Genomic DNA, 24,259 nt, shown 5'->3' with positions numbered 1-24,259 from the left:
TACCAAGTGAGTTCCAGGAAAGGCGCAAAGCTACACAGAGAAACCCTGTCTCGCAAAACAAAAAAAAAAAAAAAAATAGAAAAGATCCACATTGGCAGTATCGAGGACAACCAATTATAGGGAAGAAACCTACCAGGAGAAAAGATGCCATCACCATCTTTACTTGACCATCCAACGATCTCCCTCATCTTCTTAAGGGTGATCTGCTCCATGAGAACAAAGACAGGCGCAATCTCATATGTAAACCTGGAGTGGCGATGAGAGGAAGGAGGAAAACGAAGAAATAAGCCTACCTATTGGATGAACACAGACCGCTGGTTCAGCAGTTGGAGCTAGGTACTAAAAACGGATGCTCAAAAACCGCTAAAACGATTTGCTTCCTGAAATCACATGTCGCCAGTCCTAAAGTGTCAAAAATCAGCCCGGGTTATCAAGAGAGGTGGTGGGAAGTCTGCTGTGAGATATTTCACCAGCAAAAGAGAGTCTCACCTGTCTCAGGTGAGGCCCACCCAGAGGAGAGGATTCGCCATCACTATTTGTAGGGCAGTGCAAATGTTAATTTGAAAAACTGTATATTAGCGTCTACTTACAATTGGTTGAGCCTTTTTTTTCTTTATTAAAGGACTGCCAGTTTCATGCTCATAGGCAGGGCTAACGTCTATCTTTTAGAAACAATGTAAACATTTGAAAGCTGAAGATAATTGGGAATATTGACCTGTGTTTTAAAGATCTCAATGTAATTATCTACATGTTCTTTCTTCTAATAATCCCTAAGGACAACCATGTATCTATAACTCCTTGGAGTCAATGTCTGTCAAAAATAATTAGAAGTGATGATTTTCTAATTACAAATTATAAATAACAAGAAGACGGCCAACTTGCGTACATATCTGACTGCGGGTATCAGATCTCCTGGCAGCTTGCCTCTGTCTCCCAACAAACTGATGTAAATGAAGCAAGCCATGTTCTTTTAGAAGAAGCTCAAAGCAGTGGCTCTGGCTGGTCAGACAATCATTGCAGATCAGGGTACTAAACAGGGTCCAAGAGGAGTCGAGGAAGACCATCCACAGAAAATTGAGCCTGAAGACAGACTATATTTACTAAATCTGAGGCTCTTTTTCTTGTTTTGGCTTGAATTCCTTGAGCTTTGGTGTCCGTAGACTGAGCCAAGACCATCCTAGCTGAAAAGAGATGCCTAGATCAACCCAGCCAAGTGATACAGGAGGCCCTGTCATCATTTAGGGGTTTGGGGTTGAATGCCAATGCCAAAGACTAATGGGAATCTTACTTAATGACTTAGAAAAGCTTTTTGCAAGGATGAGATAGCTATTGCCATAGGGTAAAGCACAGGTGAAGCCACCGAGCTTTAATCAGGAGGGAAAAAAGCGGTCACATTAATCATGTGGCAGTACCAGATGACAAAAAAAGACCCAAGAGGATCCTCGGGGGATATGGCTATTTTCCTTGAGGGGGGTCCCCTGAAAATTTGGGAGGAAGACCCTTGGAAAACATGTGTTCAGTTACCATCACCTCTGGAGGTCACACTCATGCTTTGGTTCTGCTCTGAGCCCCATCACCGTAGCAACCAACACTCCCTCATGTCTGATGGCCTGATGAAGGAAGAAGAAGAGAAGGGTTCCTGGTTTAGCCTGGGATGCTGAGTGTAGCAAGAGGCAAACTCATGGGCTGCATCTCCACATTGTTGAACAAATGTATTATCTGTGGTTCCGCTGACTTTTGGAAATGTTGGAATGGCCAAAGCGTCCTCATGGTGAAGAGGTACTGGGTGGGGGCAGTCTGTGTGCTCAGACCTCACACTGTCAAATACCAACAAGAAATCTCCCTGGGCCAAGGAAAGGAACAGTGGAATCACACACTATAATAGCAAAACCATCTCAAGGCCTGGATGAGAGTTGAGTTAGAGGCAAGTCAGTATTAGATGGTCAGGTAGGAACCATGTTGGGGAGGGAGAATGTATGGGACTGAAAACCAAGGAGTTGGTTTGATGTGTGTTTCAGCATACAATCAACTTAGCGCTCACATCTGTACAAATCAGTCTCCCTTGCTAAGAACCAAGAACATGGCCATTCCTTTCAGGACAGGCAAGAAGAATCTAGAGCTCCCTTAGGAGACCATTTGGTCTCATGTACTTCTGAGTCCTTGTCTATGTTGGATATGTGGTTCCTAAGCTTTCTTTCAGTTCTCTTCACCAGAAACAGAGAGACTGTTCTGCACTTCACTGTCCCCTGTGTTTGGAGGAGACAAAGATGTTACAAGACACCATCCCCAAGCTTTAGATGGACACTTAGTAGGGTGAATATAGCATTTGGTCCTTGCCTTGAGCTGCATCTTGTTTGAGGGTTTCTGCCTTGCCTAGGGGGACCAGTTATCTCACAGCTAGTACTATACTGACCCCCAAACTCAGTGCTCATATCTTTCCTTTCCTAGAAGCTTCGAAAAATCTTTGGAGGGACAAGAGCTGTGTGTGCCTAGGACAACTACAAATTTGCAAAGTTTTCTCTGGATACTTCCTGGTCATGAATGTTGATTCATAACCTGAGAAATGGGCCAATGAGATGTTTCCTTCCAGATACTTCTGACCCTGCCTTCCATTTGGGATCGTATTTGTAATTATAGTGAGAGGGCTTTTCCTGTATCCACATTCTTATGAAAGGCTTTGCAGTCTAGATCAGTAGCCCTTGACTTCATTGTTTCAGAGACCCCTTTAGGAACCCTAGGAAAACTATAGCCCCTATCTCCAGGTAAAAGGTGTGGGTATACACATCATTTTGTGTACAACTGTAAGAAATTCTTCCCCTTACAACTTGGACCCCAGGTTAGACACCCCTTCCCTAAATGACCGGTGAAGGATGAAGTCAAGAGACCAAAGGTCAATGTAGATCCAGAAGAAGCTGGTGGGATGCTGAAGTCACAGTACACGGTTACGTTTCAGGATCCAAGATCAGTATAGTAGCTCTGCAAAAGGCCTTGGGCTACAGCATAAGAAGGCGGATTGGAAGTAAGGATTTAAAACAGCAAGATGCCCGGATGCTAAGGGAGGATTCTGAGTAGGGAGGGGGGTCGGCCCCTCCACCAGCACCTCACCTTGCCGGTGAGATGTACTCAGAATTAAAGTAAACTGATTGTCAAGATGCTGTCTGCCAGTCATTAACTACACTGATTGTCTTTTCTGTCGCTACAGTCTGTTTAGAGTTTTGCTTCAGCAAGACCAGGGACTGTCTTTACTAACTTCGTTATGCACAATCGTGGGGCTAGCTATGGCCCAACAATTGCTATGGGAAGTATTTTGGGTGACTTCTGAGATTTTTTTTTTTTAGTGGTAATGCTATGTCTCTGCTTTGCCTGCCTCTGCTATACCTGCCAGTCCTGCTTCCTTCTCTTCCTTTCTTTCTCAGCCCCTCAGTCCATCATGCCCTCCTGCTCCCCTGAGTTTTGAAAGAGAAAGTAATCGCTTGAACTTCAGCAATCAGCACGCAATGCGAAGTAACTTTGTAGCCGGGAGCTTCACGGTATAATATGAACCAGAAAGGCTCAAAAGAACCTGGATTTTCTGACTTTAACAAAAGACCCTTCCACACGGGCTGTTGTCACAACCTTCTTAGACTTCCTCTCTCTACAGATGTGGCGGGTGACATAAGTAAGGTCCTTAAGGGGAGCTTAGGGAGGTGTTCTTTTGTCCAGAGACAGCAAGAGTTAGAAACTCGAGCCAGGAGGCTGCGTGTGCCTACCTATCCTGGGGGTGTGGGCGTCTTGTATGCTGTAGGCACTTAGGATTGGGCCATTGGTAAGTCCTCAGAACCACTCTGTAGGGAAGACATCGCTGCCCCTGCTTTTCCTGATGGAAAGATAGAAACTCAGAGGAACACTTTGATTTGTGGGAGATCTTGGTTGTCGGTTCAGGGTCAGAAATCCCAGTCCTTTATGCCGCAGCTCTTTCTTGATGACAAATGGGGAATGGCTTGTTGCAGGGTCTGCTCTAACAGCTTGCCCTCAGTGTATGGTGACTGATAACTCCACGGGAAATTTCTCCAGGGCAACTTCCGTGAGAACAAAGCAATAGATGCCCGAGACCCTCAAGCTCACGGCGAAGAAGTGAGGCAGATCTTGCTCTCACGATTACATATTACACCAGCTACTGTTGCTTATTCACCCTGCACAGCTGTTCTTGGTGGACTTGCTTTGAAAGAGAAGAGGGTTATACGCCAAGAACAGCTGCACATTCCCAAAGGTTTTGTTGTATCCTCATCGATCCTTGCCTAGGAGAACAGGTCCCAGAGCTGCACGCACACACTGGTATGAAAGCATGGACATGAATGTTCTTTCTTTGCTAACCAGTCAGATGCCCGACACGTCCATCCGAATGGGGATATCGGATCCTTCTTGGAAAGGACTTTCCAGAAGGTGGTAATTACACTTTCACCAGGGCTACCCAAACTCAATGGATGGGGGTCGGTGGGGGTGGGGGGAGGAGGTGTGAGCATATCAGTAATTAAATCACAATTGGCCAGAATAAAGCTCTCCTGCCAGTCTCTCCCAGGCTTATTTGGAACAGCGTTCCTAGCTGTGGAAGGAATTGTCACAGGGAGCAAATGTACCTGCGTGCCTGCGATTCTGCCACATGTCATGATCTTCCAGGGCACCTGGCTGAGGAGACTGTCGAGAGAACAGTTATCACTTCCTCACACAATGCCTGTCCCCAGAGCTGACAGGAACTCTTTCACTATTTTAAATAACCTTCTCTATCGATCTGTTGGAATCGAATCATATTTTACAAATACCTCCTGTTCAGTGGAGAGGCAATTACTATGTGTCATTTAGCTGGCTTGGCCTTGACCTCAGATGGCTGGGACATATTTTAGTGTTTCATGGCTGAGCTGAGCTAAGGGAAGAGTCAAGGACTTTGATTTTATGAATATAGACCAGAAGAGGGGAAAAAAGAATCCATGAGAGTTTTCTGGTTCAAGAAAAGCTTTTAAGAGAGGATTTAATTATAAATGGTTCAAAGGGGTGAACTCTTTATTTACCTTGATATTGACTACACATATATTAGACGCTACAGCCAGAGGCTATAGAACACGTATTTAAAGACTGGTGAATGCAATGTCTGTATCACTACGGACATTTGGGCCTTGCTGAACATGTCCCTTTTGGGGAGTCAGGGAAGATCAAACCTATGGCCTAGTAAGTCATCTACCCCCGAGCCACACCCCCCAGCCCGGATGCATACACACCCTTCTCTCTGCTTTTCTCACTTACTTCCTAAATTGCTGGGTTAAAACAAACAATGCATTTTCTAATTTAAGTTGTTCCTTCCCGTTAGATGCTACAATTAAGCATTAGTGTATTTTCTTCTGGTTATAATTAGTGTGTTATGATGTTTGTGCTTGTTGATAACTATTTTACTCTACAAACCATAACAGAGCAAAGACGGCGAAGGAGGGCTTCGTGTTTGAGGGAGTTACGGGAGGCAATTGCATCTCTGACCTGAATTCACACCGTGAAGATGTCGTGACTCTTGAGCAGGGAGTGTGAAGCCACTTTCATTTTCCAATCAGTTGAATTTTTATGCCTTTTACCATAAAAGGCTCCACTTGCCCTATTTACTTTTAAATTTTTGTCTGAATTTCTGCGTGCAGTTTTAGTATTTTGAGTCGCAGCATTAGGCGGCCTTGGGATGCGCATGAGCAATCCGTAGTTTAAAGCTGCCCTTTTGGTTTGGTAGCTGGTGGTTGAAAAGAAAGGGATTGCCCTGAGCTTTAATAAGCGGTGTTCTGTCTCCTGTCAAGTGGCGCTTCTCACAATCCCACCCACTCACCTAAGTCCATTTTTCGGAATCTATCTACTTTGTAACCAACTTAAAAAGTGAGTCGGGGGCTGAAGCCCAATTGTAGAATGCATGCTTAGCATGCCATAGGCCTGGGTTCGATCCCTAGTGCCACAGAGTAACTCACAAATAACAAATAAGTACCTTCTCAACACTGAAGCAGTGACAGACACCCCTGAGGTTCTTATGTAGTTATTATTAAAATTATTGTAATAAATTTGCTTCACTAATTTCCTTTGGATACTTTAATTGAAAGCTATGGCACTATCTGGATGAAACCGATAGCGGTAAAACACTGTCATTAGTGTTGAGGGAGAAGATAATCATCCTTAAGCTATGGTGACCCTCCATATCTTGTAATACATTCTTACCCCCAAAGGTACAGGACATTTTGTGTACATGTGTACAGAAAATTTTGGGGTGAGTGTTGAGACCCAGGCTGTACTTGTACCTTTAAAATCTTGGAATAAGTTTCATATAAATTTAAGAGATTGCAGAACTAAATGAAAGTGTTGTCTACATAAGACGCTGGGGTTTCCAAGTGTTAAACTCAGCAAAAACCACCAGTTATTTTGAAATGAAAATGTGCTATAGCTGCAGTAGACGAATGTCATTGTAGAATTTTTAGTTAATCAATAGGTTTATCAAACTGATTGGTGGTTAATAGTAGCTTAATTATGGAGGAAATACAGCCTAAGTGGTAAGTACTAATGTGCTTGAGTGGAAAAGGAAACTAAAATCATAGCCCAAAGCATGACCTTTTAAGATGTACATTCAGAGAAACAGTCTGTTATGCAAGTTCACATAGACATTCAAAGCTAATCATTTCTCACAAGCATGCTCTTATTGCATTATTCGAGAATAGTTTTTTACTTTGTGGAAAATCTAAAAGATTTTATGAGAAAAAAGAACTGTAAGAGAACAGAACCATCAGAGTTGAACTTTTTAACAGCAAGCCATACGTATCATGTATGCTTATAGGAAAAGAATTCACGAGACTCACATATTGGTATTGGCGGTTGATGTCAGCCATTCGCCGGCTAAACCAATGATATCCAAACCAGTAGAGAGCTGGTTGAAAAATCGAGGATGACCTAGAATGACAACAGGCAAGCATTAAGGCAAAGCCAGATTTTTTAATCTATCGTCAGAGCAAAAGGGCTGGACCACATGAATGTAATCTCCATCCTATGGTCTGCTAGAGTTCTCCAACGGTACTGGAGAAGGAGAAATTAGCACCAATGATACCCTCAGATGTCTATGTTTCTAAGGCAGCATGTTTTTATATTAAAAATTGAAAATTTTTTGGGTCTAGGATGATGCCTCAGTGATTAAGAACATTGGCTGCTCTTCCAGAGGACCCACGTTTAATCCCTAGCACTCACATGGTGGCCTATAACCATCTGTAACTCCAATCCCAGGTGATCTGATGCTCTCTCCTGGCCCCTGTGAACACGGCATGCACATGGTACACAGGCATGCGTATACAGTGTACTATATGCAGGCAAAATACCCATACACACAAATTAATAAAATAAAAACATACACCCCAAAACTGAGACTCATGAAATGAACTGTGCTTTCCAACACTTATTTGTTGACTTTCAGCTGAGCTCTTTTGTCATACCTATTTCTTCAGTTATGAGAAAGGATGTAGTAATGCCCTGTGTGGTGATGCACATCTGTGATCTCAGCACTTGGGTGTCAGAGGCAAGAGGATTGTGAGTTCAAGGCCAGCTTGGATTATAAATGAAGATCCTTCCTTAACTACCTACTGAGGGATGTGGTAGTTCTTATTCTTTTCATATCTATTGCAACTTTTAAAATCCCAAGGATTTTAAGTTCCATGTTGAGACTGACTAATGGAGAGGAGGCTGTGGGCCTCAGAGTTCTGTGGATCAAATCAAGCCTGGGGGAAGGGGAGTTTCAAGTCAGACCTGATGCAGAGACTGCCCGCCCGCCACTCTCTGGGTCTCTGGGACAAATGAGATGTCAAGCTTCACTGTTCTTTGCCCATCTAGAGTTAGGTGCCCATTAAAGGAATGGAGCTAAACAGATGAAGAGCTGAGCTGACCCAGCATCCCCCCGTGAGTAGGCAGATCAGTCCTCACTCAGTTCCTGAGCACAGAAACACTTGCATTCTGCGACTCAAAAGTCCCATGCAGCCCAGAGCGTGCCTCAACTGGCTCTGCCCTCAGCAAACGTATGACCATTGCCAAATTTTTGCTAACTTGATGTTCCCCCAAAACTCAAGTCCACATCAGCAGACTTGGCTCAGCTGTTGTGAAGGAGTCACCACAAGAGACTATCCTGGGAATATGAGTGACAGAGGACAGTGTTAGGGAGATTTGCTGACTGCTGTGTTTCCAGTGGAAACTGCCTTGTCTGTGAATAACTGTCAGAGAACTGGTGGTTGAATGTTCGTGGTCTAAGTCTCCTCCCTGAGAACCTGCTCTCCCCTCAATGTCCTGGGGGAGGATGGGTCGTTTTTCTTCAGGAACACGCTGCTGGGAGGTGTCCGCAGTCAGGTGGAAGGCCCCACACCCGGGCACATTCAGGCAACACTAATTGGACTCAGCAGATTATAAAAAAGAAATAGATGCTGGGCGGTGGTGGCGCACACCTTTAATCCTAGCACTTGGGGAGGCAGTGGCAGGCAGATCTCTGTGAATTCGAGGCCAGCCGGTTCTACGGAGAGAGTTCCAGGACAGCAAAGACTACACAGAGAAACCCTGTCTTGAAAAAAATAAACAAATAAAAATAAATAAAATGAAATAAATAAAAAGACAACTTGAAGGTAGGAGTGAGACTTTTAGGGGAGGCAGGGAGAGTGGGGGGGGAGTTGGGGTGGTTGTAAATAAGACTCATGGTATACATGTATGAAATTGTCAAATAATAAAAACATTCTAAAGAAATACTTCAGTTGAAATCCACTGAAGTATATATGGTGCTCACTTGAAAACTTTAGAAAACAATTCTTTCATCCTGAGCTAGTACTGGATTATAAATGAACTCAATCACTGTATTTGACAACGGCATCAAAGCCACACAGCATGGCGGAAGAACACAAGACAGAGACTGACCCAAAGTGAAACAGTCTGTCATCTCATCACTGAGATGAGCTGCAAAGGTCCCCCAAAACCCTTTATCAGATGATGGCTGCAGCCTCTGCCTCCAGGATCCTCTCACAGTTTCTGCCTCCAGGATCCTCTCACAGTTTCTGCCTCCAGGATCCTCTCACAGTTTCTGCCTCCAGGATCCTCTCACAGTTTCTGCCGAATAGCCGCCTCGTTTCGAGTCAGTCCCTTCTTCTCTTCCAGGAGTTCCTCCCTTCTCATCTCTTGTTCTGTCTGTTACTGTGTAGCTAGGACTTGGTACATAGCCCAGTCCTCAGACCCAGGTCTTTTTAACTTTACCTTTTAAGTATTGGCTGATAGGCACACGCCAGGTCCAACCCCAGATTTTGATTTGAATTATGACAGGACCCTGAGTAATGCAGGAATTAATTTCAAGTAAAGAGAGAAAGTCATTTTAAAGTAAGGTTTTCCAACAAATAAACTGCAAAGAAGAAAGATGAAGGAAGAAATCTATTGCATAGGATGTGGGAACCTAATTGGATCCTGATTCAAGAGAACTGAAACAACCCGCAACAAAAGCCCTTCTATATTCATGAAGCAATGGAATATTTCATAGCATTAAGGATCTTAAGTGGGTTTTTTTTTACATTAAGGATCTTAAGTGTTTTTTTTTTTTTGCAGCTGGAACACTGACATGATTTTTAAAAGACATTCTTGAAGGTGCAGATAGGTGTTGATGCAATAATATTCTGTTGGGGACTTGCTTCCATACAATGCAGAAAAGAGGTCAGGGTGAAGTGACGTCGGCAGGAGCTGGGGACAGTTAAAGCTGAGTGTTGGGTGCAGGGGTTCATTATTCAATTCTACTTTGGTATAAGTTCAAAATTTCCATAATGAGAAGTTAAAAAAAGAACCAGCCAGCAATCCATAAGTGGCTGCTCTGATTGAAGGCTGCCTGTCCCTGCGTCAGTTCATGGAAAATCATGTGCTGGTCCTTTGTTAATCCGTAGAACAGTTTAGATGCCACCGTATCCCTTTTCAGACTGTACCTGGAGCAGTATGCTTCATTACTAAAACCCAGTTCGTTATTTTGGCACTAGTACCCTTCAGAATGTTTTTCATGTGTGTCAGGGGGTTAGCCTATCATTTGAAGGTACACTCAAAGTTATAGGCCAACAACCAGGAGCTATTGATATAGCAGCAATGGTGTCCTTTAACCAGTGCCAACCCCGTGAAGGGCAGCAGAAAGTTCCACGCGGTGTGGAAGATTATGTACTCCATAAATGCAAATGTCTGCCTCTGGAAGCTGCTGTGCCAATCAGAAGTGGATGGCCGCAGACTAAACATCTCAGTGGATTCATACAATGAGCTAATGATATACAATGAGCTAATGATATGCTTTCTGTGACCACAGGGGTGAGATGCTATCATGACACAATTCTGTGTTTTCTTTGGGAGACATTTTGGGCCTTAATGGATGGATAGATAGATAATAGATAGGTAGATAGATAGATGATTCCCTAACACGAAGAAAGTGTGTAGAGCAAACTGATGAGCCACAAGCATTGACCACAGCAAGTCAAGCTGAAACAGGGAATTCTGATTCCCCTCTAAGCCAGAGGAACAGCATTTCTCCTCAGGAGTGAGCTAGCCATCAGACCGAGGGGATGCTAGGGGAGCTGAACTGAGAAGTGCTTTCTTCAAAAACAGCACAGAAATTATAAAATGAGACTATACTCAGGCCAGTGGGGTTGGCTGGCCTCAAAAGCTGCTTGGAATTCCTTATTCAAACAGCTTCTCTGATTAGCCTCATTAGTTCATTAGCACAGTTTGTTTCCGACATCCGGTCATCTTACTCAGCTTCATCGCCACCAGCCTCTCTGATCTTGACCTTCAACCTATCTTCTAGGGGTTTAGATGAAGAGAAATAAAGGTAGAGAGAGAAAGAAGCAGAAAGCGTCATATCGTGCCATTCCTCATCTCAAGGCTTCCCCCTGTGAGGCACCTGATGCCCAGGACCCCAAATCCCCGAAGACCAGGCTGCCTAAGGTCCCAGTAGAGCCAGGCTGGGAGCGGAAGAGAGAGGCCAGGCAGAGAAACTGTTCTTTATGTCACTGCTAAGAAACAGCTCATGCAGAGGTTTAAAGCGTCTTTGAACTTGGGGTGATTGAGAAGTAACCACTTGAGCCAGGTCTGCTGATTAGAGAGACCTTAGGAAAGGGGAAGAGGGCAAAAGGACAATCTCTAAGTACGAAATAGGACTTGGTGACTCATTTGGAATAAGTGGGGGAGAGAGGGAGAGGGAAAGAGGGCAGGGGGGAGGGAGAGAAGGGGGGGATGTTCTTTTGGGTGTTCTGGATTGAACTGTATTCCTCAAAAAGATGAATTCAAGGCCCCATCCCTTGTTCCTGTGACTATGACTCTACTTGGCAACAGGATTTTTGCAGGTGCAAACAAATTAGACAGGCCACTCTGCACTGGGGTGGTTCTTAACCCAAAGGAGGGGGTGTCCTTTTGTGAAGAGAAACCCTGACAAACACCCACAGGGGAGAGGCCTTGTGGAGGGAGGCAGAGGCCACAGTGAGGCGTCTTTTCTGAGAGCCTTCAAAGGAAGCATGGCTCTGCTGACACCTTGATTTTGAAGGCTCAGCCTCTAAAACTGTGAAAGAATAAATCCTCATTGTTTTCCATAGTTTGTAACAACAACCCTTAGAAAGAAAACTGACACCAAAAGAGAGGGAAACGGGCCAGTTCCCCAGTGCAAGTGACAGGTAAGGGAGGTAGGAGTCCCCAGAATGAGGTAGACCTGAGAAAAAAAGTTCTTTTTAGGTTGTGAACAGCCTTAAACAGAAACAAACAAACAAACAATAAAATGACCTTTTACTATATAGCTGTACCTTTTTTTTTTTTTTTTTTTTTTTTTTTTTTTTTTTTTTTTTTTTTTGGTCTTTCGAGACAGGGTTTCTCTGTGTAGCTTTGCTCCTTTCCTGGAACTCACTTGGTAGCCCAGGCTGGCCTCGAACTCACAGAGATCCGCCTGCCTCTGCCTCCCGAGTGCTGGGTTTAAAGGCGTGCGCCACCACTGCCCGGCTCTGTTTTTTAGTTTTAAAAGAAATGATGAGCTTTTGCCAGGGCTGCTGCTGCATCCATTGCAGCTCAGGATGACCTTGTGGTCACCGAGCGCCTGGTGTCCTCCCTCACCAGGACAGGGCCTCTTCAACATGATCTGGCTGTGCTCCTGACCAGCTTGGCGAGATGAATGGTCAACCCGTCCTTCCGCTTACCTGTACGAACCCCGTACTTTAGAGTGTCTCTGCAGTCGACCAGGATCTGCTCCAGAGACTCGGGGTGGTCGGACAACTCCAAATTAAAGCCCTCCATGCCTTCCAGCAACTGGTGTGGGTGGTGGAAGTCCAGCACCTTGGTGGAGCGGTCAAAAGTCTTGCGGACGTAGTTGAGGAGTATGTCCACCACCTCCAGCAGGAACTGCACAGTTTGCTCCTCCCCATTCTTAGCTGGAAGCAGATCTAGGCAGAGAAGGGAAGCCAGCGAGTGATTACCACCTGCCTCACACCTGTCTTTCCCGGGTCAGCCTCTAGAGGGGCTCAGTTGCTTTCCAGGATATGGATCTGCACCGATCTTTGGATACCCAGTCCCCAGAAGGATGCTCTTCTGCCCACACAAAAACATTTGGTGCATTCCGAGCGCTCTGCACACTTCCGGATAGTCAGGGTCGCTCATATGGGGGAGGAGTGGCGTGCTTAGAGAAACCTTGAGCGGCTGACCTGGCAGCTGTCCATCTGCTGAATGGACACCTGGGAGGAACACGATGTAAAGTACTTCTGTTAGCCTCCCAGGGACCAGGTGTCCCTGTGCATCTGGCTTGTATTAATGATTTGCTTGATCTGTGGGTAGTAGAAGGTGGGGCTGCCGTGAATATGGGCTCTAGAAGGTGACGGAGGGGACCATTGTCTTTCTGTTGACTTCATCCTTTGGGGACTAGATATTTTTTTAGGTATCTGGAGATGACTTGGGCTCTCAGCTCTACAGAGCAGAGTTAGAAAGAGGGGTGAGCAGGAAAAGGAAGAGCCATTGGGGCCCCTGAGTGATGTTTCCAGGATAGCACAAGGGCAGGTTGTGTGGCCATCCACAGCATGGCTGTCTCAAGAGGTTTAATGAAGCTGTGGCTTCTGTGGTTCTGTGGGAGCTGAGGGAAGGGAAGAGTACCTATGAGCTTCTGAGGAGGACCTGGTAAAGCACCTCTCAAGGCCTGCATTGCAGAGCCAACAGGACCTAACAAAAGACCTTTGAAGGGAAAATGAGTCTCCCGTCTTTGGTCATGAGGCCCAGATATACAGCTTCCCACAGAGTGGGTTGAGTGTTTGGCAGTCGGTAATCTTGGAGGATAAATGCTATTAAGAGAATCATTCGATTTTCTGATGGTAAGATTCCTTTAGGTTCTGAGATTCTGTAAGTCCCTATTTGTCTCTGGGGGTGTCTTTAGAACTGAATGGTTTACAGATTTCCCTCACCTACCTTTCAAAACAGCAGGGACCTGGGCAATAGGGAAGGAGGGAGTCTGTTCCACACACAAAGGTCAGAAAAGTGATTTTGTGAGGGTTCATAGAGTAATGGCGTTTCTAAGTGAAAGAAGTAAAATTTCAGGTGGGAAAGTCAAGACACTCAGACGGGCACAACTGGGTGGGGCTGTGGAGGGACCACCTTGAGCAAACAGGTTGGAGAAGTCGGTCTCTGTGCGCCTGAAGCGGGCCCCCTGGTCACTGTTTTCACAGGAAAGCAGGTTCTTGGAGGACTGCCTCTCCCTGAAGGCGCTCACAAGGCGACTCTTCTCTTCCAGGCTATTGGTCCTTTGCAAGAAGCCTAAAGTACAAGAAGGTAGGTCAGAGAGACTAGGAACTACCCAGCTACCAAAGGCCGGCTGCCCGACCCAGCTGACCCTCCGAGCAGGGCTCTCGCTTTTGCTGAGAAGAGAAGCCACTGAGTGTCTGTGGCTTATATACAGTGACTCTGCACTGCTTGCCTTCAGGCGGGGAGGGGCTGTGTCAAGTGGCATCAGTGGCACCGACCCAGTCATGCAAGAGAGAAGAACAGCAAGTGAGCCCCATCTCCTCTCTGAACGTGACAACAAACTGCATTAAGTTGAAAGGACAGCTTCCACTCCAGTAACCCGCCCCAGGATGGGGTTTGGAAGGGAGAGACCCAGAGAGGATGCTGACCACATTGGGTTTGTGGGCTGTGGAACCAGTGGGATGACAGCTGAGGGAGCAGGGTGAAGACCAACAGAAGACGGAAGGGAGAGGGAGGAGGGTGAGGGCAGCAGAGGGAGGAGGGTGAGGGCAGCAGAGGGAGGAGGGTGAGGGCAGCAGAGGGAGGAGGGTGAGGGCAGCACAGGGAGGAGGGTGAGGGCAGCAGAGGGAGGAGGGTGAGAGCAGCAGAGGGAGGAGGGCGGGGGCAGCAGAAGGAGGAGGGTGAGGGCAGCAGAGGTAGGAGGGTGAGGGCAACAGAGGGAGCTGATTGGAGCAGCAGAGGGAGGAGGGCGGGGGCAGCACAGGGAGGAGGGTAAGGGCAGCAGAGGGAGGAGGGTGAGGGCAGCAGAGGGAGGAGGGTGAGGGCAGCAGAGGGAGGAGGGTGAGGGCAGCAGAGGGAGGAGGGTGAGGGCAGCAGAGGGAGGAAAGATAAGGTCCTGGAAGTTAAGGTAGATGTCATTTTCTGGCAGCAGGTAAATATAGGTATAATACTTTTGACTCAAATATGCAGTTCAGCCTTTCCTGAACCACTGACCTCCACTGATAAAAGTATTAGAGACAAGACAAGAAAGCCTGAATGTCTTCCAGCCTTGACAAAGGCTTAGCTAACTCTAAGTACTTATGAACTGCTTGTAGAAGAGCAGCTTGTTATTTATTTGGAATGAGACAGATGACGTGAGACCAAGCTCCCATCCTCCAGAAGCTTCAGTCTGGCAGCTGTCCCCTCTGTTACAGTACTGACAGGAAGCTATCCAAGAAGCATACTGAAATGAACTCTGAACTCAGGCTGGGGTTCACAGCATCCCATCACTTCCCCTAAGAAGGAGAAGAAAACTCACCCACCCATGGTACACAGTGCAAATACCCCAAGCAGCACTCCAGGGTTGAACCCAACAGACTGGAGTGCCTGCCAACTTGGAGCATGTCCCCCCACCCTGGATCTAGCACTGTGCCCTACTCTCAAAGCTGTTTCTGTTGAAACCAAGATCCTTGAGACATAATCAAGAGTCTAGAGCAGGAGGCAGCACTCATTCACTAGAGGGCTGTAGGGGCCTGGTTTCCGGCATTGTTTCCCGTTGTCAAGAACAACGGTTATAGAGTATAGATGTGTGGCTCAATGAAGGGCGGTCCTGCCTGCCTGAGACCCACTCTGTAGTCTCTATCATCTGGTTCAAGCTCCTCTTGGCTCAGAAAGGCTCTGCAAGGATCTACTTGCGTCTCTAGGAATGGTGTGGTAGAGGATGATATAAGATGGAGGATGAAATTAAGTGGAGGACGATACTGAGGTGAATGCTTTAATAATGGTCTAACAAGAGGTCCTGACTAGGGGTCCCTGAAACTTCCAGAAGCACCCTATATTCTCCCTTGCTCTGTTCCCCAGTCACCACAGAGTGCTGGCTTGTGAGTAGCTGGTGCAGGGGAGAGAGCTTGCAGCCTGTGTTGGTTCAAGTCACAGATGGCCGTCCACCCACCCTCAACTGAAGATGAGCAGCATCCTGAGAGGACTTTCCCCTCTGGCCTGGTGTGTGTTCTGCCTTCTTATCCCCCAACTCAATGGCCAGGGCCCCCGTGAGCTGTGCAGAAACAGAGAGCACCAGGCTCCAGATGGTTGCTGGCAAGGGAAACTCCAAGCTGGCTGTGTGGCATAAAGAGACATGGTCACCAGCACAGGGGATGCTAAAACCCAGCACCAAGCCACTTGGGGGAAAGGAGCTCCTTTTTGATTTTTCTGGGCACACGGCATCTTAACAGATCTCCTACAGTGTTCACAAGAAACCAGAGATATGGGGTGCTGGAGGTATCTTTTTGAAACAGGCTATTGGTTAAAAACTTAAAACATGGGTGGAGGGACTGTCTGGGCAGCAAGCTTTGGACCTCTCCAGAGACAAGTGATAGAAGCCGAAGGGCGTGCTGGGAACGGGCTGAGCCGGAGCTTAGGCTTGCTTGCCACGGAGTCTATCTAGGTCACCCCACCAGGCCTGCAGCCACCCTCTAGCTCTTGGCAGGACCTTGGGTTTCTTCCATCTGATTACTCTCCCGGGGTTCTGTCTCTAGAGCTGAGGGTATGACTAGGGACACTGTGGCCAGCCTTGCAGCTTCCTTCCCTGGAGGAAGGAGGAGGGGTGGGGCCGGGGTGGGGTGGGATGAGGTGGGTGAGAGCTGAATCTTAGCAAAGCATGCAGCCGCTGAGGGGGCCATCCAGGGTGATGGATTTGAAGGTACAAAGAGACTATTAGATCTTTGGCTGTCAAGCCAATCTTGTTGGTGTTAGGTCAAGAGGGTGCACGAAGGTGTGAAAAGGTGTAGGATGAAGGGAGTTTGGGAACGGGCTGGAGTGGAGGCTGTGGATTCCGGGTCAGCACTAGCTGAGGAGTGCACTCTGCTTCCGCTAGCTTAAAATGCAAAGAGTTGACCCGAAGTCAGTGAACGAATTGAATCCTTAAACTGTTTTGGTGTTCTCTCAGCCACAGGCCTGGTGGGAAGCCCTGAGGACTCCAAAGGCACAGCATTTTAGTAAAGGGTGATTTTCCCACAGCACTGTCTCTCAGGCTGCAACTTCTCCCAAAGTGTGTGTGTGTGTGTGTGTGTGTGTGTGTGTGTACACAGAGAGGAATCTCTTTAAGGATGACAGTCCCCACCGCCATACCCCAAACCTCTCCTTGGTGGCATGAGAGGAGACAAGAATAACTTAGAGTCTGGACTCCGGTCTCAGTCAAGCCCCAACTTTATCCTGGCCTCTTTCCCTTTCAGGACATCAGGTCTGTCTCCAACAGGAGCATTTAGACATCAGGTCTGTCTCCAACAGGAGCATTTGGACCAACAGGAGCACAAGGACCAGTAGCAAGATCAGGAGGTGGCAGGGTAGAGACCGTGCCTTCACACCCTAGCTCCCACAGGCCGGGGGGGGGGGGGGGGGGGCCTAAGACAAAAAGTGGCTTCACCTGGAACCTGTCCCTACGCACCGCGGCATCGCACCGCCCAGGCAGACCCAAGGGGTCTTTTCCGTTCTGCTTGCCTCCGGATTGCCAGTGAAGGCAGCAGAAGGCTAGAGCCACGGCGCCAAAAGGGACCAGGCGGGAAACGGGCCATTAAGCCAGGAATGGCTGGGTGGGAGTGGGAAGGGGCTATTAATAGAACAAAGCTCTGGGCTGTTGACTGCCCCAGCGTAGAGACCGCTTCTGGTGTTGCCCACCACTTTTGCGTGCAGGGAGGGGACTGGGTCTCATCTCCGAACCGCCGGGTCCTATGGCCGCAGGGCTGGGCTTTTCCTACATAGGCGCTAGGTCTCCTTTTCGACTGAGCTCGTTTTCACCCCCGAGACGCAAGGAGGACGAAGCGCGGCCAAACGTGGAAGGTCCCCGGTTTCCAAAGGCCCTAAATAACCACTCTTCCCCGTAGGCAGGAGGAGCTGGAGAGGCGGGAGGGTCGGGCCTCGACAGCACCCACTCCCCTCGGGGTCCCTGAGCTCCCTAGGCTGGGGGGCGGAGCCGCTCGGCTGCTATCTCGCGCGCGCAGCAGCTGACGGATGGCTCTTTAATAAGCCCCTCGTTAATCTTCCCCCGCCTCTCCACCCCCTGCCCGGGGACACCCGTGTTTTCTGGTCCGATAAGGCTAGAGAATTTTAGACAGTGAAATGTAGTCAGGAAAGCAACTCCTCATTGTTCAGCCGGAGCTGCTCAGCTGTGTCCCTTCGAACAAATCTCGTTTTTTTTTTTTTCTTTAAAAAAAAAAAATTACAACCCTTGGGCGTTTTCATTTCAGACCCTCTCGTTCCTTTTCCTCTCCCCCACTCAGATCTGTTTTCCTTCCCTGCTGGCAAATCGTGCCAGACAACCGCCCGCCACCCCCCAGCGACCTCTCCTTCCCTGCAGCTCCCCTCCCACACCTGCCCCCCTCTTCCTTTCTTTCAGCGGCCCGTCGAAGACCTGCAGGGCAAACCGTCCGGCCCACGCTGCCCGCACTTCCGCTAGACAGGCCACCCAGGGCTGCAAGCAATCCTGTTCCTTTCTTGGGCCCCTGAAGCCTCAGAAACGAAATTTGAATCACAGTGACAAGTCGGTGCAAAATCCTCAAGCTGGGGAGGTCACTTTCAACTGGAGACAGAGGATGATCTGGGCAACCACGGAGGGTCAGTAGCAGCCTTGATAAACATTGCGCCTTTGGTCTGCTTGCCCGGAAAATCAGACCAGTTGGCAATTTGTATGCAATTTTTACAGACTCGAGGGCAGAATAGTCCAAGCAGCCCGCAGCCGGCGGGGACAGCCTGGCTGCCGCTTGGGGGTGCTGTATCCTCTCTTCCAAGGCCTTATTGGGTGAAATGAGTCCCCGTATCTGAGCATTTTCTGGTTATTGGGTCTCCAAAAGAAAAGACCTCTCCCGCGCCCAGGGCCAGGGCCTCCAAAGGACCGCCTCCACCGGGCGCTGGGACTGGAAAGCAGTCAGAACACCAGGTCCAAGGGCCAGAGTTCCCCTCCGGCCAGACACTCCTACAAACCCACTGGTACATTTGTCGCTCCACTCTGAGGAGACCCCCCCCTCCCCCAAGGGCCTGTTCACTTACCACAGATCTTGAGGCCCAGTTTTCTGGTGCATCCATGGGCTACGCCACACCAAGTATCATATGCTAGGGGCAGAGACAGGGAAAAGAAATTAGCGAGGTGCAGGCCCGAGAGAACTGGGCAGAGAGCAATGGTTTTGACGTGGGCTGTGGAGGTCCTCTCCAGCGCACGTCACGGAAAATCTCTGTTTTGGAAGAACAAGCAGCTATCTATATCTTTGGTTCACAGACAGAGCTCCCGGCTCTCATCAGGTTTCCTGCCTGCTGCTGCCTTCAGGTACTGAACTGTGTTTTGGAGAAGTGAGGCTCACAGCCATGGACCCCACCCACAAGCGTCTCCACCAGGGCAGACGCTACACACACACACACACACACACACACACACACACACACACACACACACACACACACGATGGCCCTGGCGCTTGTGTGGCTCAGCACCCACCCGCCAGGCCCAACCCTGGGACTCAGTCCTCCGACTTGAAGGGGACCACACAGCAGCTCAGACAGGGAACATAGAGGCATCTGGGACCCAAACGTCTCATAATTTCTTGGCGGGTCTCCAGCCGAGTGGCAGCTTAAAATAAACTGGCATGAAATGGGGTCGCGGAAGAGTTCAGGAATTAATTGGGTGAAAAATAGTATTTGACTAGATGATCGGACTCGCATGGCTGCTCCAGTCAGACTGAGGAGTAGAGAAGACAATGGAGAGCCAGTCGTCCTGTCCTCAGCCCACCCCTAACCCCCTTCACTACCTGCCCCTCATTAACCCTTCCTTCCGACTCCGCGAGTCTGGAGCAGGCGGACCTCTCCTCCGGGTCTGAACCGCGCCATTCTCAAGGCGCTCAGGTGTTAACTCCTAGCAAAGAGGCAGCCTCCTGCCCCAGAAGCCTTGGTGTAGGCTGGGCCCAAGGAGAAATCCCCTCCCCATCCCTCCGGGCAAGGCGCCACCCATCCCCCACCCCACCCGGGCCCACTCCTCCAGCGGCGCACGAGTGTTGGCTGTGATAAGCGGAGTGACATCCATTAAACCCCAGGCACAACAGAGCCCCAGAGGGGAGAAGAAACGGCCTGACGTCGTGAGACAGTATGTCACAGATGGAATCCCACTGACAGACAGGAAATCGGTGCAACCGGCAAAACCCTCATAACAGTACCCGGAGCATGGAGCCCTACTTCCTCCCCGTATCTGTGCTTTCTCTTTAAACGCCCGCCCGTCTCATCGAACCATCAAAACAACCCACGAAACCCTCAGGAGTGTGGGTCTAAGACTCGGGTGACAAAAACATTTCAGGTCAGAGAGGTTAGAGTTTCCCAAGGTCACTTGGCCTGAGGGTGACGTTCAGAAACATTCCAGTTTGTTTATTCCCCCCCCCCCCCTCAAGTTAGGCGTTATTAGAAACAGGAAAACAGGAAGGAAGAGAGGTAGGCAAGAGCCCCTTTGTTGCGGCAGGAGTTGAGAACACCTTTTCTGATAGGCGGGAGGGCTCCTGCCTGCTGGAACAAGGTGTGTAAGGTGTGTAACAGAGCAGAACGGACGCCTTCCAGAGGGTCCAGCAGAGGCTAAGACCCACAGCAAGCTGGGGGTGTGTCTTCCGGGGAGGGCGAAAAAGTGGACCGGGCGTGGGGTCCGCGCTCCCGGGCTCCCCAGTTAAGGTTAGGTGTTCCTAGAGAAGGGCATTCTCCCCGGCAGGGGTCCTTAGATCTCTGGCCTCCACGTAGGTAGTTTCTGGAGGCACCAAGCCGCGCGTGGACTCAGACCATCGCCTCGCCTTTGCTGAGGCTGGACATTTGAGGACTAGGGCGATCTGGCGGGGATGCAGGATACAGGTAGGGGTGCCTAGTGTGGAGGGTTGCCCCCAACCCTGCAGGAGAGGGAATGAAAGCGTGCGCGCTGTGGGGATAAGAACTGGAGTAAGACGTGGGGAGGACTGGAAAAGCAATCTGTGCAGGCCCGGTCAACAGACAAAAGGGGCGCAGGCCTCGAGTTCTGCCAGGCCAGCTCCCACCGCTGGCTCCGCCGCCAACGCCTGGCTCACGTGCCTGCCGCCGGCGCTGACGATTCTCCGGAGCCCCGCTTTGTTGTGTGTGCAATTGTAGCCTGCCTGCGTGCAGGAAGAGGGGGCTGCTGAGGGAACTGCAAAGTGGCCTGAGGAATTAGGGCCTCCTGCCCCAGAGTCTGCACCAAGAGACTGAAGGGGGGCTTTCCTGCCTTCTGCTTGCCGCTTGCGTGGATGGGAACAATTGTTTTCACAGGCTTAAAAAAAAAAAACGCAGCAATACGCACTCTCGACCACACCGACCTCCCTCAGCTCCTCCCCTGTAGAGATTCCGGGGCCAGAACTGTCTGGAGCTGATAGATTTGTGGGAGAGGGGTGGGGAAAGACTTCACCCCAATATGGAAAAAAGACAAGCAAATCCCGCGTCCCCGCTCGTCTACATGGAGTCAGAAAGTCAGTCTGATTCAGAGACAGATTGAGTGAGGAAGCATAAATGCCCCCTTTATCTCCTTTCTCTGATCTCTCCAAGACTTGTCACCTGCTGACAGGTCTCTCCAGCAGGAGAAAGCATAGGGGTGCTTTTGCCTCCCAGCTTGGCACGCCATTTCTCCTCCCAGTTAGCCCCCAACATCTTGCCACTCCGGCTGATGCCTAATACCCCTCCCCTCGCCCTTTTTTTTGTCTCTAAGATGTAATTAATTGAATCTCAAGCAGTTTTGTGCACCTTTCACGCCCCGGCTTCGCCCTCACTCGTCAATAGCTAGACACAAATTTGGAGCAATTAGGGACCCTGAGTTTTCTAAAAGCTGCAATTAACGTCGAAATTTCCCCTGATTATGGACTGTGAGTACAGCGCTGGGGGCGGGGGAAGGGAGAGGAGAGGAAGAGGTCAGGTCTTAGCTCAAAGCTACAGCAAAAAAACCTGTTCTCTCTGGGACTCCGGGTTCCTCACACCGCCCCCCTGTTCCGACCCCTGTTGTCCCAGCAGACAAAAAACACCACCACCACGCCTTGCGCGCCGCTACCCGCCGCTGAGACCCTAAGGATCTATCCCTCCGGGCCCCTGTGAAGTCCTCGCTCTTCGGTAACCTCGTGTCCCTGGCAGCCAAATGACCTCTAAGCAGGAACCTGGGATAGGGCCCCGTTTGTTTCCCAGCCTCCATCATTTCTACCCTCTCCTTTCGCAGCCTCCCGCGGTCCCAGCGCCCCCACCCTCGCTGCAGTCCATTTAATAGGAAACTAGGGCAGGACCTACTTGTAGGGCGCAGGTTGGTAGTATTAGGATCCGCTCCCGCGTTCGAGGAGGTTGCAGACGAAGGAGTGGAAGATGCCATCAGCTCGGTGGTCCCGGGGTCTCTACTGTTCAAGGGTCCCCGGCGGGTTGGGCGCAGGAACAGGCTGCAAACAGAAGGGAGAGCTGTGCTGGGCAGAGCTTCTGGGTCCAGCGGCCGGGGTCACAGAAGTCTCGGAGACAGAAGGGAGACCAAGGGCAGTGAGCTGGCTAGGTCCCGGTGCGCCGTTGGTGGGAGGGGGTGGGGAGGCGCTCGCTCGCTAGCTCCGAGACTGGGGCGCAGGCACAGTAGCCCAGAGCGACTCTCAAATCTGGAGGCTCAACCGGGTGACCCCAGAGAGCTAAGGGGCTCCCGAGGCGAGTGCAGGGCGCAGGGGATGGGGTGGGGACAAGGCTAGGCGCACTCTTCGAGTGAATTCCAGCCAAGCCAAGACAAACCCCACTGGGCTCCCGGCAGCTTGGCGGACCCGCAGACAAGGGGAGGGCGCGCAGGGCGGGTACGTCTGGTTCGGTGTCTGGTTCCCGTTGTTGTGTCTGGATAATTCCTTGGAAAGAGGGAAGCTCGCAACGCCGGGGACAGGGACTTTGGTGAGACAAGGTGAGAGGGAAAAGGGATTCATTTTTTTTTTTTTTTCATTTTCCCCCTAGGACTTGACCCACTAGGAACCAGTCACCTTGCACTCCAGACAGCCAAAAGGCAGCGGGTCGGAACCTTGCTGGTGGGCTTCTTGTCCCACCTCGTTTCTAGCTATCGAAGCCTAGGGCAAGGCTGAGTCCCAGCTTCCCTGTTTCTACCCTTCCTAGTCCCCAGAGTTCGTCTCACTGAGCCAGGGAAGGTGGCGGAGGGTAGAAAGGAGAACATCACCTGGGAGGCGAACTTGCGCCCAGGGCGCGAGACCTCGGATAGAGCCGAGTGCTCGGCGCCCCTACTTGGTGCTTGCTTGCGACAGAGAGAGGGAGAGAGGGAGAGAAAGGAGAGAGGGAAGAGGGGAGAGAGAGAGAGAGAGAGAGAGAGAGAGAGAGAGAGAGAGAGAGAGAGAGAGAGAGAGAGAGAGAGAGAGAGAGAGAGAGAGAGAGGAGAGAGCGCTAATCTGGGTACATCTAAGACCCCGCAGAGCGCAGCCCACCAGCCGCCGCTTGCACGTCGTCCCCCGGGTTGGGCATCTGTCCCCGCTCGCGCGCGCGCTCTCGAAGCTCGGCGGGCGGCGGTGGAACGCGGGTGCTGGGGAAGTAACAGGTTATCGCTCCTCGCACCTTCTGCCGCGGCTACCCAGGCGCGGATCCCAGAGCCGCGAGCTCCGATCCCCGGAGCGCAAAGGGAAAATGGCTCTGGTGTCACTTCGGCTCCCGTGTGGTCCTCCGGAAGAAACCACTGATAATGATCGCAAGAGTGAGGAGGGCCGGGGGGGCCGGGGAACACCAAAAGACAGCTGCGACTGGACTGGCGGGAAGCACTAGGCTGTGGAAGGTGGGCGACAGGCGCCCGCTCGGGGTGGGGTGGGATAGGGCTTGACAAGAAGCCGCAGGCTGGGAGGACCGGGTTGAATAACCAAGGCTGGGCGCTGGCAAGTCCCGGCGATCCCGTGTTTACCCACCTCGGTTGGGCGATCGCGAGCTGGACCCTCCCGCGGCTCCTCGGCGAAGCGTCCCCGGCTTGTCTCGGCTCAGCCACAAGAGTACGTGCCGGGTGTCACCCCGGGGCTGCTTCCTTGCTTGCACGGTCGCTGGTCCGGCACGCGAGAGCCTGGAGAAGACAGAGATCCGGAGAGGCGGCCGCTGGGCTTGGGGGAGGCGGGGGCGGGGTAGGGAGGCGGGGACCCGCTCGGCGGGGGGAATCACGAGGCCGCTGCTCGCGGGGGCAGCTCGTCCGCCGAGCCGTGGGGCTCCTTTGCAGGTGTCTGACGGCCTCCGGAGCTTTACAGGGCAATCATAAATCCAGCTCACGGGTTTTCGATCAGAAGGCGGGGGGGGGGGGGGGGACGAAGTCCTATGAGTAATCCAGAACGTAATCAGCACGCTCTATTTTTAAAAAAAAAATATTTTTTTGAGATAGGCAATGTTGGGTGAGAGCAGGGAAAAAGATAATTCCTACGAAGAATTCTGTTTCACTGGGTGCTTCTTCTCTTCTTTGCGCCCCCCGCCCCCCCGTCGTCTCTTGGAGAAGACTAGTGTCTTTGCTGATGCTGGTCGGCTGGAGCTAAGAAATGAGCGGTGATTAAGA

At 50.2% G+C, this 24,259-nt stretch overlaps 1 protein-coding gene across 2 annotated transcripts in view; it reads right to left on the bottom strand.

Moving 5' to 3' along the window:
- The window catches only part of Gad1 (glutamate decarboxylase 1), a 38,708-nt gene extending 14,860 nt beyond the window's left edge, over positions 1 to 23,848 (bottom strand). Inside the window, exons 1-7 of one of the 2 annotated variants that reach the window (XM_052726132.1) lie at positions 23,634 to 23,848; positions 22,003 to 22,145; positions 18,751 to 18,813; positions 13,645 to 13,803; positions 12,207 to 12,449; positions 6,849 to 6,939; positions 134 to 246 (exon numbers count right to left, since the gene is read on the bottom strand). In XM_052726132.1, coding sequence (XP_052582092.1) covers positions 134 to 246; positions 6,849 to 6,939; positions 12,207 to 12,449; positions 13,645 to 13,803; positions 18,751 to 18,813; positions 22,003 to 22,081 — 748 coding nt within the window. In that variant the 5' untranslated portion in view covers positions 22,082 to 22,145; positions 23,634 to 23,848. Of the gene's footprint in view, positions 1 to 133; positions 247 to 6,848; positions 6,940 to 12,206; positions 12,450 to 13,644; positions 13,804 to 18,750; positions 18,814 to 22,002; positions 22,146 to 22,712; positions 22,952 to 23,633 lie in introns of those variants that run through there. The other variant, XM_052726133.1, reaches the window with a different exon arrangement.
- Between the last annotated feature and the right edge of the window lie 411 nt (positions 23,849 to 24,259).

Source organism: Peromyscus californicus, unplaced genomic scaffold (genome assembly GCF_007827085.1).
Source record: "Peromyscus californicus insignis strain IS unplaced genomic scaffold, ASM782708v3 Scaffold_7__1_contigs__length_154581171, whole genome shotgun sequence".
NCBI lineage: Eukaryota > Metazoa > Chordata > Mammalia > Rodentia > Cricetidae > Peromyscus > Peromyscus californicus.
This window is presented reverse-complemented; position numbering and strand designations above follow the sequence as displayed.